The sequence below is a fragment of the Hyalella azteca genome, unplaced genomic scaffold (genome assembly GCF_000764305.2).
Source record: "Hyalella azteca isolate HAZT.00-mixed unplaced genomic scaffold, Hazt_2.0.2 contig11045, whole genome shotgun sequence".
Lineage (NCBI taxonomy): Eukaryota > Metazoa > Arthropoda > Malacostraca > Amphipoda > Hyalellidae > Hyalella > Hyalella azteca.
The window spans coordinates 79,763-101,032 of NW_025941057.1; the positions used below are offsets into that span (position 1 = coordinate 79,763).

Below are 21,270 nucleotides of genomic sequence, written 5' to 3' on the forward strand. Positions count from 1 at the left end.
AGGGTAGCAAGTGAGGGTAAGAGGGTAGCAAGTGAGGGTAAGAGGGTAGCAAGTGAGGGTAAGAGGGTAGCAAGTGAGGGTAAGAGGGTAACAAGTGAGGGTAAGAGGGTAACAAGTGAGGGTAAGAGGGTAACAAGTGAGGGTAAGAGGGTAGCAAGTGAGGGTAAGAGGGTAACAAGTGAGGGTAAGAGGGTAACAAGTGATTCTTTGTTAGGTAACAAGAGACGATCAAAGTGACACGATTTATCAAACTAAACACCTATAATCACAGGAAGTTCCTTACGAAATACTTTCGCTGAAACAACGAAGCTTAAATAAAGGTTATTTCAACGTTCAAGACGCCTGGTATTGACAACCCCTAAATAAATAAGGCGTTATTCACCGAAGAAGTTCTGCGACGGCCGCAGCTCGCTGACGGTAACGTTGCAGGCGCCAGCAGGTAGCGTTGTCACGACGTTGTAGCCCAACGTCAACCCCGACCTCGTGAAGATACCTGCAGCACGTCACCATTGTTGTCACTATCATCGCTGGAAACTGTCAACATGATTGTGAGGATTCCTATGGCAAATCATTATCATCGTCACTATCATCGGAGTAAATTAAGTCTATCAACGTGATGTTAGGATTCCTATGGCCTGTCACTATTATCGTCACAGTCATCTAAGTAAAATATCAACGTGATGGTGTATATCCATCTACGCAGGTAATCATGATTGTGAAAATGTTATATTCACACTATACGATGGGACCTGCAAAAAACCGATCTGACTGAGTGGTGGGCAGAGTTTTGATAGGACCGCATTCTTCCAGTAGGTGCATATGCTACTGAAATTTCACAGTTTAGCCAGGTTCACACCATACTACCAGGAATATGCCAGTCACGTAACACCAGTCGTTCAAGGCACCTGCATGCCACCTGCATGTCAGGTACTAGTGGCAGCACTAGTACCTGACACTAGTCTGCAGAGGCAGCACTAGTACCTGACACTAGTCTGCAGAGGTAGCACTAGCAGCACTAGTACCTGACACTAGTCTGCAGAGGTAGCACTAGCAGCACTAGTACCTGACACTAGTCTGCAGAGGTAGTTGTGTGTGGTGCAGACGTCGCAGCTGAGGAGCCCCCCACGGCCCCCCACGTACAGGTCGTGGTGGGGGAGCGGCGCCCCTCGCAGGGCTGCAGACCGCGGCGCCCCCTCGTCGCCCTCTGCTGACGAGGGCAGGAACACGTCGCGCTCGTCACGAGCCTCGTCTTGCTCACGGGACGAGGGCTGGACCAGGGGGTAGAGGGCAAATTGAGCAATGGAATTAGGTGTCGTTTGTGATACAATTCACACCAGTTTGAATAATTGTACCACAGGAAAGCTCTCATACGTCATCTTAAATGCTTGTTCATTTCAATTTTTTCCCACGCCCCTTCAATTGTCGTACCTCGCTTTTTTCAATTGTCGTACTTCTCTTCCGAAGTGCACCGCTTTTTGTTCACCAAGCCAAATATGCAGTTCAAAGTTCTATCTGTAATTATTTCAAATGTAGGTCTCGTCGGTTCCAATAAAGAATAAATCTTTTACATAAGCTATTCATTCACTTTTCATATATTCACATGCTAGTCCATTTTTTTAAAGCCAAACAATTAACATTACTGAGCATCGTTACCGGGAACAGTGTATCGTTATTCGTATGACGTTAGAAGTTTTTCGCAAGTTATCACATTCGCGTCCTTCTCTATGTTATTAGCTTATCTATTTGAGAAAGTCTCATGCAATTATACCGACGATCCTGGAATATCAGGGATGGCTGTTTATTTCCCGACAAAAAAGGCAAAAAGACAACGCTTATCATGAACAGATAATATTTCATAGAAGATGAAAAAATATTCTACTCTTGATAACATGATTCAATTGAATACTAGTTAATAAAATACTGAATTTCATGAATAATTTATTAATTAGGAATAGACGATGATGAGATGGATAACATTGACATTTTATATAATTAATTACTTTTCGTCTTGAAGGAAGTTGTATTCACTGTCATAATTGAAGGTTACTAAAATTATTGGAACACAAAACTCGTCAAAATTAGGTCAAAATTATATAATTGAATTCCAGGTTGGGATCAAACTGATAAGTTAATTTCTCTAATGAAAAGCTCGAAAATCCCGGGCCTATACTTTCAAAAAAAGTTAAGAGTTCGTAAGTTCATCAGCCAATCATTGACGGCCTTTCGAGCAAAATCCGCCAATCATAGACAGGAAAATAGAGCGTAAGTACTTAGGTTCTATATTCTTGTCTATGATTGGTGGATTTTGCTTGAAAGGCCGTCAATGATTGGCTGATGAACTTACGATCTCTTAACTTTCTTTGAAAGTATAGGCCATGGTCCGTAAAACAGTGACCACAGGCATGTCTGCCTCACCTGATGAGGGTCGATGGCAGCGATGGGGTCCACAGCCTTGGTACCTTCGTCACCTCCCTCAGCTACCTCCTTCACCAGCGACATGATCTCCAGACCATGAGGAAGTTTAAACTCCTTCCCGGCAGGATGAAGTTCAGGTTTAAGTTCATTAGGTTCTTCTTCCGAGTCAAAAGTCAAGTGATGATGCCTTGATGCACCTTTTCTGGAATCTTTCGCATAGGAAGATCTAATATTTGACATCGTTTCCGACTGATCTTCAGTCTTGTCCGACTTGGAATTATGATGTTTTTTACGTTTGGGCTTCTTATTGTGGAATATTTCAGTTCCCTCTTGCAAAATCTTGTTTTCAGCGAGGTCATCATCGTTTCCTTTGTGTGACATCGGAGTTTCTGCGGGTGTCCCTTTATTTTCATTCATCAAATTACCGTTTTCTTTGACGTCAACATCATTTTCTTGGTCGTGACGTTGAACGACGGCACTCGCTTTCCGATGATGACGTGCGTCTACACCTTCATGGGGGTATCGCTCCCCTACATCGTCGCCTTCGTCACCAAGCTCCGCTTCATCGTCAGTCAAGTAGAGACCGTCGGTCTCGTAGCTGCTCGGTTCCTCGTCTGAGTATAAGAACTTTTCATCGTCGGTCTCTTCGTCAGGTGTGACGTGGCCCACCTCATCGTCCTCCCTGGCCTCAGCAGCGCTCATCTGTGGACGGAATAATATGCAAATGATATTCTAGAATCGTACACAGCATGATTGTGTGAAAAATTTGATACGTTCATCAAAAGAGCGTCTTGTGTGTTGTATTATTGAATTAACAATTAAAGAATCGATTATTGAAACGTTGATGAGGAATGTTCGCTAGACATAATTAGTGTTAAAATCAACAAATTCCTTTTTGCAACACAATCTCCCTTTTCCAGATTGGACGATATTATGAAAGGTAGCGAGCTGTGTGTTTACTTTAATGATAAATGAATTTTTATTAATACATTTCATACATTGCAATATACATTTCGGCTTGGAGATGCATATGATGAAAGAACTATATAGCACCATATGAAAAGATCAGTATTTTTAATATGCATCCCAAAGCTCCAAAGCTCGCATAAAATTATGAATTTTAGGCAGGTCCGCGCAATATGCCAGGGGAAGAGCCCTAGGCATATTTCAAGTCTTAAAGTTATTGAAACACCAAGCAATAATATAATACAACCAAACGTTTCAAAGAATGTGCTTGACGCGCCAAGATTTACAGGAGTCCAGATCATCAGAGGAGATGAATGGACCGCGAAGTCCTGTATGGACGGTTATGTATATTTAACATTTGTATTTAACGTGTATGTTGACCTCGTCTATTAGCTACCATCGGATGTTGAACGCCGCAGTTGCAAAACATCAGTAACCGCGCTACCCTGCTACATCAACTACATTAAAAACATTCCGAATCAAGTATCGGTTCAATGGTGTAATGGTATATATGTAATGGTATCGGTTTTATGCTGTAATGGTACGTAATAGTATCGGTTCTACGGAGTAATGGTACGTAATAGTATCGGTTCTATGGTGTAATGGTTAGCACTTTGGACTCTGAATCCAACAATCCGAGTTCGAGTCTCGGTAGAACCTTGCCTAAAATTTTACAGTCACGATACGAAAATTAGCAGCGTACCTACGCAGAAATGTTCTTACGTTAATATTAATTTCGCTGATACACGAAAGCGAAAATTTGTGTTAAAGATGGCACTGTCGCTGAAAAAAACGCCCGACCCGCTGCTCGATCACAATAAGATGCCATAAAGAATGACGATCAAAATCTACGGGAAATTTCATGACAAAACTCAAAATAATGTCACTTGGCCAACCTATATAATCCGATTCTCGAAAGTGGGCCATTATCAACATCTATTCCGAGAAAAATATGTAGATAAATAAGTAAAACAAAAATAAGAAATAACTAAAAATAGGTCAACATTTTTTACAAAACTTGGCAGGATTCCAAAGATAATAAATCTTAAGATGAAAGTCCTGACAGCAAACAAAAAAAATGTTAATAAATGATTTGAAGCGATCATAGTTCCGACGTCGCTGTCTGTCTAGATCGTGGAGGCCTCTTATTTAGAATCACAACTTGCAGGGTCGACGCAAAAACTTAAATTATTCTGAAAAGAAACAAGTTAACCGAAAATTTTATGAAAAGGTCTAAATTCGACGTGGATGTAGACTTCACGGTCGCTTGAAAAGAACTGAGTTACGCTCGCTCCGACGTAGAACCCGTTCCCGAATAATTTAAACATCATTTAAACGTTGTTTCAGAACTGTTTTTCGTTTATCAAAAAACACAAGCGCGCGTTCTTTTATCGACCCAGAAAAGACGCTATGATTTTAAAAATTTATCTCTTTTGTTATACGTTTTTTTGTGTTTATTTCCCCTAAAACTCGCGTCATGAACCGAAGTTTTCAAAGATCCAAATAAATAAATAAAAAGCAAAAGAAGAAAAGCACTAATGACTTCTCAGACAACGGAATAGTTCTGCTTTATTATTTATTTCATTCTCATTCAATTATTCTAAGGATTTGGAATAATTAGTATTTTATTGCAATGATTGGCGGCCATGTTTCCGTGGAGTAATATTTGGTATCGACGCCTCTGTGAGAAAAAATTACAGCAGTTCCGCGTATTCGATTCCAGGGGAATTTAGACAAATTTACAAAAACCGCATTTAGCGTGGAACGGATTTTAATTTACGACGTTGTTACCAACGAAGTAATTACTCACTACAACTTCTTCAAGGTAAAGTACGCTGTTATTCATGTTCATACATCCAGCGCATCTCAATTCAAACAGTTTTTGAGGGTTTCGTTAAACTTTACCGATGGGCAAGCAGGTGTCACTACATACACTATATATAGATAGCTACGTAGAGATCGAGTTGTTTAATGCGGAGTAGCACGTGTTCAACAAAACAATCAGAGTTTCCAGAATTCGATCTCAATTCCACCGTGCTTCATGGGAGGGAGTTCCTAAAGTAAACAATTACTCCTCCTTTCTTCCTCCCTTCCTTCTGGTCCGCGCGGTAGTGTTGGAATCCTTCCATTGTCAAGAAAGAATTCCTTGATACGTTGCCTGCATCCATCAAGGATATCTTTTCTCAGATGCGACTCCGTTAGTGTAATCATAAAGATCCCACCCTCGTCGGCAATCTCTCTCAGCACGCCAATCTTGTGGCGCGCTCTTTGTGGGAAGAGCCCCTCGATGTTGGCCAACCAAATGCCAGACTCATCTCTTCTTGGTGCGTTTATCTGCAGCGACACCGCTTTGCCAGGAATCTCTGGTTCAAGAGCTCCTGCATCTGACGTTTCATCAGTTGTTACTTGTTCATCTGTGTAGTGTTTCATTTGCTTCTCCCTGTCTAAAAAAACATTGAGTTTGACCTCTTGCCCGCCTCGTGCTTCTCAGTCCCAAATGCTTGGTTGACTTACTGGATCTGCTTGGACTCTGCTCATCCCCACTCATCATGCTCATTTCATCACCGCTCCTTCCAACGGTGTTTTCCATCCCCACAACATTGTCCTGTTCTCCATGCGCTTGTGAGGCCTGCCGTGCGGTGGACACCGTCATTCGTGGTGCGGGTGTTGCGTTGGCGCTCCGGCCCTCCACTATGAGATTTTGCAATTCGTTTTCTTTATTTGATATGGCGGATACGACAGTTGCTTTGTTGCAATCCTGCATATTCATGACGCTACAGCACAACCTAGGGCAGTAAAAGGGGCAATCATCACTCTTTTTGCATCCTCGTGGATAACGCAGCTTCCATAGTCAAAGAACTTACAACAAATAATGGGATGCGTAAATTTACATCCTTCACCCTTCTTCCCGTGTTCACATTTCTTTTGAAGGTATTTCCAGCAAATACCTTGTCTAACATGTGGCCTGCCTGAAAGTATATTGCTCGTATAGGCGGTATGTTGGCGTCGACAGACGAGCACAACATGGACCACATGACCATTCCCACATGTCTGTGTTCATTACTGCATAAGTATGTTTTATTTTTGATCCAATGCACAGCACAACAACCAGAGAACAACACAACAATCAGTGCACAGCACAATAACCAACGCAAAGCACCACAACCAATGCACAGCACCACAACCAATGCACAGCACCACAACCAATGCACAGCACCACAACCAATGCACAGCACAACAACCAATGCACAGCACAACAACCAATGCACAGCACCACAACCAATGCACAGCACCACAACCAATGCACAGCACAACAACCAATGCACAGCACAACAACCAATACACAACACAACAACCAATGCACAACACAACAACCAATGCACAGTACAACAACCAATGCACAGCACAACAACCAATAAAGAACAAATGAGCGAATGCCCAGCCAGAATTACACAGCAAGCACTGTACAACACAAGCAGTTAACAGAACCAGTGCACTACACAGCACTGCACAGTACAATGGTGTACTCATAATCAGCTTCTGAGGTTAGGAAGCAACGCACAGCGCCAAGGCTGACGCACAGCACTGTGCTTTTCGACTCGAAATTACATGCGTCAACTTCGCTGTGTAAATAAACATGAAATGCCATATGTCATATTAGAGCACTAAAGTAATTTGAGGTCTCAAGTGACACGAGAATATTTTATATTTTTCTCAATGAACTATAGACTTTATATTATATTATAATATTCTATATCATGTTACATTGTATTTTATAATGTTATTACTATATTATATTACATGTACCTATATTATATTGAACACAGCTTATCAATAGGTTGACATGACGATGGTAGCAGTCAGGTTATTCGTGGCGCGCGTGACTAGCTTCTTCTCGAGCGACGTGTTAGTCTTACACGTTATCCACTCGTGAACTATCCACCGGGTTATTAGTATATTAACAATAAAATAAATAATAAATAGCCCGGCTGAATATTGATCTTCGTATGTTGAAAAAAATACCACGATATTTTATCAACGGATATTAAACGGAGTTTGTAAGTGTAAGTCGTAAAAGATATGTTATATTAGAAAAAAAAGTTTTTCACGCCATCGCTTCTAACGGTTCAAGTTTCAACAGTTTGAAAAAATAAACAAGGCTATATCGATGCGTACATTACAAGTACATGAATGTGGCGATGAATGAATCGGTGTGGCAAAACAGGGGGCGCCCGGGTTTGAACCGGGGACCTCTCGATCTGCAGTCGAATGCTCTACCACTGAGCTACACCCCCGCCTGCTTGTATGGTCTACATAGCTGGTCATGTGTAGTGTGGCTGTGTGATGTGTGGCTTGTGGTGTGGTGGTGTGATGCTGTGTTACGTGATATGTGGTTTGTGGGGTGATTGTGTGAAGATGTGTTGTGTTGAGGGCAGGTGATGATGGCTGGGTGATGGGCAGTGTGGCTGGGTGATGCTATGTTATGTGATGTGTAGCTTGTGTGGTTGTGTGATGCTGTGTTACATGATGTGTGGTTTGTAGAGTGGTTGTGTGATGCTGTGTTACATGATGTGTGGTTTGTAGAGTGGTTGTGTGATGATGTGTTACATGATGTGTGGTTTGTGGTGTGGTTGTGTGATGATGTGTTACATGATGTGTGGTTTGTGGAGTGGTTGTGTGATGATGTGTTGTGTTGAGGGCATGTGATAATGTGTGGTGTGGCTGTGGGTTGTATGGTGTGGTTCTGTGATGTTGTAATCCTCGAATTATGTTAGAGAAGAAGCTGATGCAGAAAACTCGGTCGCTTCTAAAACATCCTGAAATTGTTCTTGCCGGTATTCGATGTGTGAAAAAATAATTGGCTTACTATTTTTATCACGAAAGAGATTATCCTTGTGCTCTATGAATACTTCTTCTAGAAATAGTATTTGCTAAACGCATATAAAAAGGATCGGAACAATTTGATGACGGTTGAGGTAAATTTTATTGATATCTATGGCGTCTTTAGGTTTGCAGGTCCCAGGTCTTTTCGTTGTTTTAATCCAAATGAAAATGGAACTTTCAGGCACGTAGGACGGAGGCAGGATGAAGATTCGAAAAATCTGATTGAAAAAATTGTATACATAGTGAAAAACGAGTTTGTTAGAACCACGCTGACAAGCGGGCATTGCTTAAGTATTTAGTCATCTTAAAATATCAGTTTATAATCATAAATGATGCTCACCTCATTTAATGATAGATAAGTGCATACAAATAGTTAACTGCTTTACAGGCGTGGTTTACTAGAGGAATAACAAAGAAACATATGAAGTATTGCTAAAATGCTCAAAAGAGTTAAAGAATAAGTAGATACCCCACAACTAAAGGATAAACGTTGTGCACAACCTAATGCCAGGCTTACGATAAATGAAACGATATGAAATCCAGGCCACAACAAAAATCAGAGGCACTAGCGGCATGGGTATTTCAAAGTTAACGAACAAGCTGTTAATGAGAGCTGCAGATTCGCCTAATTTAGGATAGCGAGCACCGATTATTCATCGACGTTCTTCAAGAACCGCGTTGGGAATTTTTTTTCCAGCATTATTGACATGTTCTTCAATTAGCCTGATGATGTAAAGGTTGAAATATGGCACCTGGCGTTGTGATGTGCACGGCTGATGTGATCTTCAGCTCCAACCTGCAATATAGCATTATTTGATCCAAAAATCACGGGAGATAACGACAGTTTGGCGGGCGCTTTTCGACAATTGCAAGGAAAATCGTAACGTTTGTCACCATTATCTTGAGCAAGCTAGGGCCCCAGTATATAGAAGCTTTCCAGGGGCATGGGTTGTTTTGGTTCATCCACAAGCTGCTTCTTGTCAATTCCATTTGACGCAGCGTGTTGAATATACCTCATTAATGTTATTCCTACCCTCAATCTGGCGCAGCACATTATAGAGCCCCAGTAATGCTATTCCTACCGTCGTATATATGCTGCGGATCGTGTCAGTGACCGAATGCAAAAGGCTAGGGCATCGCGACGAAGCAAAACGACTGTGCTTACCTGGGCTCGAACCAGGGACCTTCTGTGTGTTAGACAGACGTGATAACCACTACACCATAAGCACGTGATGACCACTACACCATAAGCACGTGATAACCACTACACCATAAGCACGTGATAACCACTACACCATAAGCACGTGATAACCACTACACCATAAGCACGTGATAACCACTACACCATAAGCACGTGATAACCACTACACCATAAGCACGTGATAACCACTACACCATAAGCACGTGATAACCACTACACCATAAGCACGTGATAACCACTACACCATAAGCACGTGATAACCACTACACCATAAGCACGTGATAACCACTACACCATAAGCACGTGATAACCACTACACCATAAGCACGTGATAACCACTACACCATAAGCACGTGATAACCACTACACCATAAGCACGTGATAACCACTACACCATAAGCACGTGATAACCACTACACCATAAGCACGTGATAACCACTACACCATAAGCACGTGATAACCACTACACCATAAGCACGTGATAACCACTACACCATAAGCACGTGATAACCACTACACCATAAGCACGTGATAACCACTACACCATAAGCACGTGATAACCACTACACCATAAGCACGTGATAACCACTACACCATAAGCACGTGATAACCACTACACCATANATACAACACATCATCAATACAACACATCATCAATACAACACATCATCAATACAACACATCATCAATACAACACATCATCAATACATCATCAATACAACACATTAATACAACACATCAATACTACAGCACATCATAATACATCATGGGAATGGTGTGATGTTTTCACATAATCGACAGGATGTAAAATCAAAGAAATAATCAAGAAAGCTTTTATTTTAATTTCTTTAACAAAGTTTGAAATTTGATTGGAAGTGTTTTTGCCTCGTTGAAATACAGATTTTAGTGCTGGGAAAAAAGTGACAATATTCAGTCTTTGTAGAAACCGAATCCCAAATGCAATCTTCAGGATACGGTTCAAACTGCAATGCACAGCACTTCTGAAAATACTTCTGAACTGTCGTATGCATGACGTAAAATAATATTAGGCCGGCCAGTCTCATGCAAGAGCGTGATGAAGGTATACTGTAGAAGAAATAAGCTCTAATTATGAAGCTTACAATATGCCAGGGTAAAGTAATACACGTAATGAGAGATATGACAAAAATCATTTGTTCACATATAGAGGCCACTATACGAACCTGAGGTTTAAATACCCAGTGTGGTAATCATTTTATGAATGAAGAATAATTGGAGGAAAATAGTGGCAATCGGTTTAAGGGATGGGAAGTTGGACAGGAAAAATAGGAAGCACAGTTAAAGGTTTTCATGCTGTGGAAATTGAGATAAAGACTTAATTTAGAGAATTTAATTAAATTTGAATAGAAATTAATTTGAAATTGCAAGCCTTAACCCAAGCCCAAATTCCCAACAGATGTAATAAATGAATTTAGTAGAGAAAAAATTAAACAAAACGAAAATTTAAACGACATTGACACAAACCAAGGAATAAAGGAACATGTTAAAAGCAAGATGGTAGAGACACTTGGACGTAATTGCAAGTTAGTTGTCAAACGGTATAGGAACGGCAATCTTGACGTATATATGTCTTGAGTTTTTAAAGAACGAGTCGCAATGAAATTTTAGATTGTTGCAATGCGCCAAGAAGAAACAATTTCATATATATGTATAGACTTTCTCTGGCGCCAACATAAGGTCAGTGCGATTGATAATAAAAAAGTATAAAAAAACTGATAAATTTTAAAACCCGCTTCAGAACCCCGAGATTCAGACTGTAAACTTATTCTTCGGATGAAGTTAGTGACGCGGATTCATCAATTCTAATCCAATAATAGATGTTATAAATTAATGCTAGCATACAAATTGACGATGAAGAATTACGAATTTCTTACATAGGAAGCTGGTTGTTAGAATTCAGACGAAAATTGTTCTAAAAACATTGTTTTTTTTGTCTGTGTGGTTAAAGCAAATAAACAAATGATCAAAGTTTTAGATACTTCGCAAATTCCAAAAATAAATTAATGATACGAAATCCTATAGAAGAGAAACAACAGCACGTCACGATACGCCTCAGCACAGCAGCAACAACTGCCCATGCCTCAGCGAAAGCAATTTTAAACGACGATATGATTAAATCGGCAAAAAAACTTCAGCTTGCAAAAGAATATCAAAATAACATAAAATAAATAAATATTTATATATGATTCTAAAATTCCTGCATACAATTGCCTCGCAAAGATGAGTTAGTTCGTTTAGTGGCCAAATGTTTACTAGCGCTTCAGCTATTTAGCTATCTTGCACCGGAAGTCAAGATGAACATCACCAAAGAGGTGAAGGTCTCAATTATCAAAAGTTTCTCGCAAAGATGAATCCACGCGTGTCTGAAACCACAAGCTAATTACTTTTGGCCGACCGATGGCTGCCGTTTACTCCGCCTATAACCTATAGGCCGATATCTCTTGCAATCTCAGCCGCTAAATATACTACACTCTCAATTGTACAACGAACAGTCCATCTAACACCACAACTGTTCGATAGAGTGCACACGGAAAACTCCGTTGAACACCACATATGTACAACGAACAGTCCATCGAACACCACAAATGTTCGATAGAGTGCACACGGAACACTCCATCTAACACCACAAATGTTCGATAGAGTGCACACGAAACACTCCATCTAACACCACAAATGTTCGACTAAGTGCACACGGAACACTCCATTGAACACCACAAATTTTCGATGAATTAAGGAGTAACGAAGTGTTCGAGTTCACGATCGGACCGACATAACTTGCGGCCGGTGCTGCCTTAAGCTTAGGATGATGACAGGGTCAACCTCACGACACTCTCTCTTCCAATTGCTTGGTTTCTCAGACTCAGGTAACAATAATATTGCTGATGAATGACATTGTTAATCCGATATTAAGCAATCATCTCTGGTAACAATAGCATTGGGTTGCGAGCACGAACATTGAACGTTAATCTGGACCGTACTAAACTTCCAGCCGCGAGTAGCCGTTCAGATGGAGAACTTGTCTCCCTGCACGCACCCCGCTTCTATCATCGTGTAGTTCTCACTTCTTCCATCTCTTTCCTCATGTAGTTTCTACCTTAATGCATTCTCGCCTCATGTAGTTCTACCCTTGTGTAGTTCTACCCTAGTCCCTAGAGTAGTTTTTTTCTAATGCCATTATTCCCTCGTGTAGATTCTTTCCATACATTCATGCAGTTCTAGCCTCATGCAGATTACCCTCCTGCAGTTCTTCCCTCCTGCAGTTCTTCCCTCCTGCAGTTCTTCCCTCTTGTAAAAAAAATATTGCAAAATTTCTCAAAACATTCATTTTTCTGATCTAAGTTTAAAAATATAAATAAGTAAAAAACAAGTAAGCGAAAGAAACGGAACAAGTTTTAAAACTTTAATTGAAGATACAAATTTTAAATGTAAAGTAAAAAATATATATAATGCGAACGACTCAGAAATTGAGATATAACAATTAAAATGTTTTTATGAAGGTGAAGGCACGGAAGAAATATTAGGACGCAGCGTGTGTTTTTCGAGCTTGCCAATTTGGGCATAGAGGCTATCGCTGTGATACAAGCAACATGCTCAGTTAAAAGCAACATACCTAATTAGGAGCGAACGCGGTTAGCATTCAGTTCCTAGACTGGCACTTCCATTACAAGCTAATTAACGCGCCTGCCTTATTCACATTAAATCCTGCACGACAAAATTACGCTGAACAAGTGTATGATGATCACGGACATATTGTGAACCGCCACGGTTTAAAATAGAACCTGTAACAATTTTAAACAGAACTTGCGACGCTATATAACAGAACTTGCAACGCTCTGTGACAGAACTTGCAACGCTCTGCTTAACAGAACTTGCAACGCTCTGTAACAGAACTTGCAACGCTCTGTAACAGAACTTGCAACGCTCTGTAACAGAACTTGCAACGCTCTGTAACAGAACTTGCAACGCTCTGTAACAGAACTTGCACTGCTCTGTAACAGAACTTGCAACGCTCTGTAACAGAACTTGCACTGCTCTGTAACAGGCTCAGGTTCTGAGGATGTCGTGGGTAATTCTTATGATGTAAAGTAAAACAATTTTCATGGGTATCATTTCAATTTTAGATTGTGTTGAGGCAAAATCGTGTTGAAGCATTTGAAACTTTCTCTAGCTATGTATGGGCAACGTTTAAACATAAAAAAGCGCTAAAAGCTAAATGATGCAAAAATTCTGGTTTTAAAATAAATTGGGGAAGCGTTTCAGCCCCATTCAATGACACAAAAATAAGAATGAGATGCGAAAAAGGATTTCCGTTTCCGAGTAATGTGGGACTTAGCATCACATTTCATGATACTGATGTGACTTTTTCAAAGCAAACCTCAAGTGGAAAATGGCGACTTCCGCACGGTTCATGGTTTTATCGTAAACTAAAATATCATTTTAGAGGGACACAAATACGTGGTATGTATCTGTGTCCCGCATTGCTTCTGCAATCTGTAGCTATAAGAGGTAATTTGTTGTTTTAAGCGAATAATCTCTGTAGCCACAATTAGGGTGCCAACCAAAAATGTTTAAGATTTTTGCTGGTCTCATGGTCCAGATTTATTCAGCTACACAGGCAGTGGGCATATAAACCTGAAATTTAACAATCCTGCTGTGTTTACTGGTCGCTACACGGATTGAGTTGAAGTTTGTTATCACAGAAATATCACGATCTGCAGCAGCATCATTGATAATTTTCCTGCACTTCTTGACAACTGATGCAGTAATGTTCAATGCTGTTCCAGGTGTCAGGCTACTGCTGCATGTAGGAAGTCAGTTTCAAGTTGCATTGCCTAAAAAATCTTTCTCGGAATAAACGTTTCATAAATTCAATTTTAATAACGATTTTTTTTTATTTTTCGTCACAATCTGCATGATGTATAAATTTTTTCTTTTTGTTATCCTAGTGTCAAATTATTTCTTCTCTTTAATAAAACTATCAATTGAACTTTTTTGTTAAACATATAATTTTGTACTTATAATTTGAAATTTTATTTTCCCCATCTAAATATTAACAATTTCCAGAAATATTATTGTTATATATAATAACCGCATGCTATAAAAAAGTAAAGATTCTCCACAATTGAACCTATTTTGAACCTATTACACACACTTCTCGTCACCGGATGTGAGAAAAAAATATTGGTACAGTGATTAAATATTTTTAGTTGCTGTATCAATAGTATTGATCAATACATATTGATCACTATACTGAACGGATGTTTTAAAAACGTTATATTTATTAATGGTGTTGACTGCACGTGAAGAGCACGCGGTGGATTCAAGTCGCCGGAAAGTTAAAGTGTGCGAGGTTTCGTTCACGTTTTATAAATGAAATTATAAAATAATGTTAGTAGATAGTAAGCTGATTATTACGGGCATTCAGCTTCTTATTCGTAACTACATCTCGTTTGAATTAAGTCGAGATTTTGCATATTCAAAAGAAATCAAAATGACAGGAAGACGATTTAAGTGATTGATTGCGGGGTTATGAGTTACGAATCAAGAAAAATATATCATTTGCGACAATTTTTTCTTCACAGTAATGTCACTCATAGTCATAGGACGTAGAGAGGACCATCTGGTCAGGTTAGTCATGCCCTTAAACTTCTTTTATATGATAAGGACAGGAATTTAAAATATAGTTGTAACGGTATCGGTTAACTCTCCCCACATATCAATGTCTAGCTTATTGAATAGAATAGAATACATCAAACATTTGCCTATTCTTCAGCGCCCTTGTGAATCAAGTCACGAAAAATTCAAGAATCGGCAACAGGCCATGGGCCTATTTTCTTCAATACTAACACTTCTATTCTAGTCTAAGACATGCTGAGCAGGTCGGTTGGACCCAGTTCAAGTCACCGGGCGAGAACGCGACAGGTTCTATGGTGTAATGGTTAGCACTCTGGACTTTGAATCCAGCGATCCGAGTTCGAGTCTCGGTAGAACCTGCACATTTTGTTCATAAGCCTTTACTCAGAATAAATTTCTTATGTGTAGGAGTAGAAGCTACACATGTATTAAAGCGCGGGTTATTAATAAGTATTCATCTTCGTACATCACTACAAACATTGACCAGGTAAACGTCCGTTCTGAAAGATGTAGACACGAAGAGATAAACGTGCCACTTCATGCATTAATGCCGAGAATTATTTTCTGAATTTTTGGGGGCTTCCGGTGAGAATATTATCACTTGTGATGGCAATAAATAAAAAAATATGTTCAAATAATTATTTTTCCTTCTATGTGAAAAATTATAGCTTGCTTCAATTTGTAACCGGGCTAAATATTTCATGATCTAAATGACTTAAATTCTGCATCTAACTCATAAATAATATTTTTAGATTACTCACGTTTCTCCGCAATGATATCAAGCCGTCCTGTCTGACACCTGGTTCTTATAATCTTTAAATGTTAACTGAACAGAGAATTATCGGCGCAGCAGAACGACACGTTGCCAGAACATGTACAAGATCTGTATCAAACCTACGCATCCACTTGTATATTTATTTGCTCATACAATTTTATTACGAATCCATTTTTCTCCGCCGGTTACAAATTGAACCGCTCGGCATTAATGGGTTAAGAAAATGAATCATGAGTAGTTTACCGAGATAGTTCAGGGCCGATGCTGACATTTTGATCTACTTGAAGTAAATCTTTGTTTTGTGGCCACAAGAAAAAGCTACCTCTGCGCGCGGCAGAGTTGTTCCGCTGACAGAAACGCACGACAAGGTCTCAACCATGAGCCATTCGAAGCTCGGCTATTTATAACAATTCTCAACATTTCTCATACTAATTTCTATGACACTTGGTAACAATTCCTGGTTGTTATGCGTAGTTCTTCGTTAAATTTAAAAGAGGAGACTTCGCCATGGCATGTGGACAAACTATATATACGTCAATATATTCTCACGCCGTGGTGGACCATCAAACTTTCTTGTAAACTGAGTGCAAAAGTCTTGATGGATTGTTCACATCGCGCTCAAATAAGGCAAAATTATTCATCTCTTACCGAATTTATAACACAATTTTGATATAATTTGTGTTGTTTTAATAAAGATATTAAAATACACAGCAACATCTCAGAAGTGGCCTCATAAAATGATCGAAGAGCTGACGAAAAAATTTCTTCGATCCTCAGCATTGAAGCTGTTGCGCCACAACATGCGGGTAGCTGAGCTATCATTGTTTGAGAAGAAGATAACAACTGACTTAACTTCACCAGCTTTGAAATGAGTAAAAATATAGTAATATATCAAAGTACGAGTGATTGTAACAGCTGTAAGAAAAAGAACCGACCTTCCCAGGGGTCGAACCTGGAATCTTCCGCTCCGTAGGCGGACGCGTTATCCATTGCGCCAGAAGGCCTTGGTACATGGCGGCGGCCGTGGCACTACACACTGGGCCGTGGTGGCAGTCTGCCACTGGTAGCACTAGTGCCACTACAGCACCAGGGTACCCAATTGTCGTAATAAAGAACTAGTGGAACTAGTATAGAACGTAATATAGAACTTTCATAACAGAACTATCAAGATGTAATGTGGTCCAGCTCCGGACCACATTACATTGTCAGCCTCTATGTCAGGGGTCTCCAAACTATGGCCCGCGGGCCACATCCGGCCCGCCCCACAATTTCATCCGGCCCGCGGCCCGCCGGATGAAATCGTGGAATTAATAAATCATTAATGTACGAATGGCATCGCAGAATTATTCAAAGCTGGGGCCTGCTGACTGGTGGCGCTCAGCCTGAGTCACTCTTCCTCTCTCTCGATAGTGTGACGTACAGATACTAGTGCTAGTAAGTATGTGATATGCATTACAACCAATCAATCGTGTATAACTGTATATTGTGGGGATGGAGGCCGATAGTGGGGCGTTGCTGCTTCCGTTTCAGGGAGCACAGCTCTTTCGTAATCCATTTGACTGCAATGCTGAAAATCTTCCAACTCAATTTCAAATGGAAATTATTGATCTCCGGGCAGATGACAGACTGACGGATAAGTATCGAGAAGGAAATCTGATTGAGTTCTATAAATGCCTACAGCCAGATCAGTTTCCAAATTTGATAAAGTTTGCTTGTAGTTTTGTGTCCATTTTTCGTTCAACATACTTGTGTGAACAAACATTTTCCAAAATGAAGTATGTGAAATCTAACTATCAAGCAAATTTGTCTGATGATCACTTGAAATCAATTCTTACAATTGGCTCATCTAATCTGAAACCGGATTTTAATGAAATTTTGAAGTCAAAACGACAGCATCATTCGTCACTCTAATTTGGTTAAATAAAACTAAAGACAAGCATCTATTTAGTTTACCCTGATTTTTTACAAAAATATATGTTTTAAATTTTCCATGGTTATACCTTAATATTTAGGCAAATAAAATTACTGGCACTGATTTTTTTTATTCATTCGGCCCGCATAAATATTGGAAATATATAATGTGGCCCGCAGTGTGAAAAGTTTGGAGACCCCTGCTCTATGTAATAGCCAATACGTACGGGCCTGACCACTGCTGTTCTATGATGTAAGTGCAACGTACGTTCCTTACCTTTCCTAATCTTAGTTGTTTGCTAATATATAATATTTCTGTTACTAATTATTATTTTTTATGTTGTTCTGTGTTGCGTTTATAAGTATTTTGAATTAGTTCGTATAGCAAAGCTTGCATTACTCAAATTTCTTCCCTCCCTGACCTTTAAACAATTTATTCAACAACATCAACAACATTCGTGTAATAATGCTCGCTCACTTCTATTGACTCGCTCACTCTCGTCAACTCGCTCATTTCTGTCGACTCGCTCACTCTCGTTGGCACGCTCATTTCTGTCGACTCGCTCACTCTCGTTGGCTCGCTCATTTCTGTCGACTCGCTCACTCTCGTTGGCTCGCTCATTTCTGTCGACTCGCTCACTCTCGTTGGCTCGCTCACTTCCGTCGACTCGCTTCATCTTATTCCTTCACTCACGAAATCGAATACTCACTACAACTATACTCATGTCCTGTACGCTCACTCTCGTTGACTCGCTCACTCTCATTGACTCGCTCACTCTCATTGACTCGCTCACTCTCATTGACTCGCTCACTCTCATTGACTCGCTCACTCTCATTGACTCGCTCACTCTCATTGACTCGCTCACTCTCATTGACTCGCTCACTCTCATTGACTCGCTCACTCTCATTGACTCGCTCACTCTCATTGACTCGCTCACTCTCATTGACTCGCTCACTCTCATTGACTCGCTCGCTCTCGTCGACTCGCTCACTCTGTCGCCAACTCGCTCACTCTCGTCGACTCACTCTCTCGTCGACTCACTCACTCTCTCGTCGACTCGCTCACTCTCTCGTCGACTCACTCACTCTCGTCGACTCGCTCACTCTCTCGTCGGCTCTCTCACTCACTTTCGTCGACTCGCTCACTCTCTCGTCGATTCGCTCACTCTCTCGTCGACTCGCTCACTCATGTCGACTCGCTCACTCTCTCGTCGACTCGCTCACTCTCTCGTCGACTCACTCACTCTCGTCGACTCGCTCACTCTCTCGTCGGCTCGACTCGCTCACTTTTGTCGACTCGATCACTCTTTCGTCGATTCGCTCACTCTCTCGTCGACTCGCTCACTCATGTCGACTCGCTCACTCTCTCTCGTCGACTCGCTCACTCTCTCTCTCTCTCGTCGACTCGTTCACTCTCTCGTCGCCTCTCTCACTCACGTCACCTCTCCCCTCCCCCCGCCACGCCAGCGTCGCGTGTTACCATGACGACGGCCGGACCAGCCGTCCGGACGGCCAAAATGATCGAGCTCGCTGCCGTGACCAGGATTCGAACCTGGGTTATTGCGGCCACAACGCAATGTACTAACCACTATACGATCACGGCCGGCCGGCTCATGATGACGCATGTAACTTGCACCGAGACATTCCGAGACAGACATGGTAGAGTCGAAACGACTCGAGACTTGGAGGAACAGACATGGTAGAGTCGAGACGACTCGAGACTTGGAGGAACAGACATGGTAGAGTCGAGACGACTCGAGACTTGGAGGAACAGACATGGCGAGACGACTCGAGACTTGGAGGAACAGACATGGCAGAGTCGAGACGACGCGAGACTTGGAGGAACAGACATGGCAGAGTCGAGACGACGCGAGACTTGGAGGAACAGACATGGTAGAGTCGAGACGACTCGAGACTTGCAGGAACAGAAATGGTAGAGTCGAGACGACTCGAGACTTGGAGGAACAGACATAGCAGAGTCGAGACGACTCGAGACTTGGAGGAACAGACATGGCAGAGTCGAGACGACGCGAGACTTGCAGGAACAGACATGGCAGAGTCGAGACGACGCGAGACGTGGAACCGAGCCATGATGTACAGGCACATCCGTTATGTATAACCCAAATTTGTGCATAAAATGAATATAAAAGACTATATGACCATAAAAAATCATAAAACAGTACAAATATCAAACATTATCTCATATTCAGTCTTCCAATTCGAGAAATAATGTCATATTTCAGAGGCAGCAGCTACATCGTTGAAGTCAGCATTGGGATCAGTCAGTAGCTACATCGCAATAAGACAAGCCGTCAGGTATGATAAACATTAAACTGTTAACACTAAATTGTCAATACATATTGCTATTGTGCCTTTAACATCAATGAAATATTCGTTCTTATCCTTAGTATCGGTAATATGAGTTCGGGATGTAGCATTCCCAGGCCACGCTAGAGCGCCTAAAATCTAAATCAAGCAACTGGATGACTTTTGAAGGGCATGCATCGCACCTGTCAAGAAAGAGGGAGAGGAGGGGACAGCTAGGGAGGTACCTTACCCGTTCAAGGTATCGCAGACAGCGCGTCTCCCATGCAATGTGGTATTGGCGATGCGTAAAATTGTGTCCTGGGCCCATAATAGTCATCTGGGCCCACAATAGTCCCCTGAGCCCACAATAGTCCCCTGAGCCCACAATAGTCCCCTGGGCCCACAATAGTCATCTGGGCCAACAACATTACCCAGGGCCCAAAACATTACCCAGTTCCCCAGTGGTTGAGGCTCAGTGGCCCATACGAGTTACGGGCCTGACGAGATAACGGGAGATAAGGTATCTGAGCCTATGCAGGCTGATGTTAACATGCCACATCCAGATGATATATACTGATGCAGTTCGTATCAGAAGCACATTTATTGTCTACGCAATATCCATGGTTGAGAACACTTTAATTAATACTAATATCATCTATCGCAGGAAACATTGCTCTTGAATATTAGCCAGATAATTCAACCAACATAACGATGACTTAAATATCAATAACGATTTGGTTTTAAAAATCAATTGGTTATAAATGTTAATCTAAAAATCTGCAGTCTTGATAATACGATTGATTATTGCACAAACTCACGATGGACAGTTTAATCTAATTGAGAACAAAAGTCTCTGCCCAGACCCGGGATCGAACCGGGGACCTTTAGATCTTCAGTCTAACGCTCTCCCAACTGAGCTATCTAGGCTGCTATTATAACAGGCCATAGACCAATAAGTTCACAGGAATTAAATCCTGTGAATTTGATTAAATGTTTACAATACTTCATCATTTCCTGATTGGGAAACTTTATGAGCGTCGAGAAGTAAGTCGTACAAACAACAGCTAATTTTTCACCTGATCTTACGACCTTCTACATATATTACCTCGCGTATTAGATACATACGAATTACATACTC

The 21,270-nt window shown here is 41.0% G+C and overlaps 1 protein-coding gene and 7 non-coding genes across 8 annotated transcripts in view; 2 read left to right on the forward strand and 6 right to left on the reverse strand.

Moving 5' to 3' along the window:
• Positions 1-18,502, reverse strand: part of LOC108679877 — a gene marked incomplete at its 3' end in the record, with an annotated part of 20,120 nt that extends 1,618 nt beyond the window's left edge. The window contains exons 1-6 of the mRNA XM_018168616.2: positions 18,358-18,502; positions 5,629-5,759; positions 2,416-3,117; positions 1,064-1,268; positions 383-493; positions 253-259 (exon numbers count right to left, since the gene is read on the reverse strand). Coding sequence (XP_018024105.2) covers positions 253-259; positions 383-493; positions 1,064-1,268; positions 2,416-3,117; positions 5,629-5,759; positions 18,358-18,502 — 1,301 coding nt within the window. The remainder of the gene's footprint in view (positions 1-252; positions 260-382; positions 494-1,063; positions 1,269-2,415; positions 3,118-5,628; positions 5,760-18,357) is intronic.
• Trnaq-cug lies at positions 3,970-4,041 on the forward strand. Its single transcript has one exon. It is a non-coding gene; the product is annotated as a tRNA-Gln (tRNA).
• Trnac-gca lies at positions 7,605-7,676 on the reverse strand. Its single transcript has one exon. It is a non-coding gene; the product is annotated as a tRNA-Cys (tRNA).
• Positions 9,422-9,494, reverse strand: Trnav-aac. The gene has a single exon. It is a non-coding gene; the product is annotated as a tRNA-Val (tRNA).
• On the forward strand, positions 15,427-15,498 carry Trnaq-uug. The gene has a single exon. It is a non-coding gene; the product is annotated as a tRNA-Gln (tRNA).
• Trnar-acg lies at positions 16,846-16,918 on the reverse strand. The gene has a single exon. It is a non-coding gene; the product is annotated as a tRNA-Arg (tRNA).
• An 854-nt stretch (positions 18,503-19,356) lies between the features above and the next one.
• Positions 19,357-19,428, reverse strand: Trnah-gug. Its single transcript has one exon. It is a non-coding gene; the product is annotated as a tRNA-His (tRNA).
• A 1,558-nt stretch (positions 19,429-20,986) lies between these two features.
• On the reverse strand, positions 20,987-21,059 carry Trnaf-gaa. Its single transcript has one exon. It is a non-coding gene; the product is annotated as a tRNA-Phe (tRNA).
• Between the last annotated feature and the right edge of the window lie 211 nt (positions 21,060-21,270).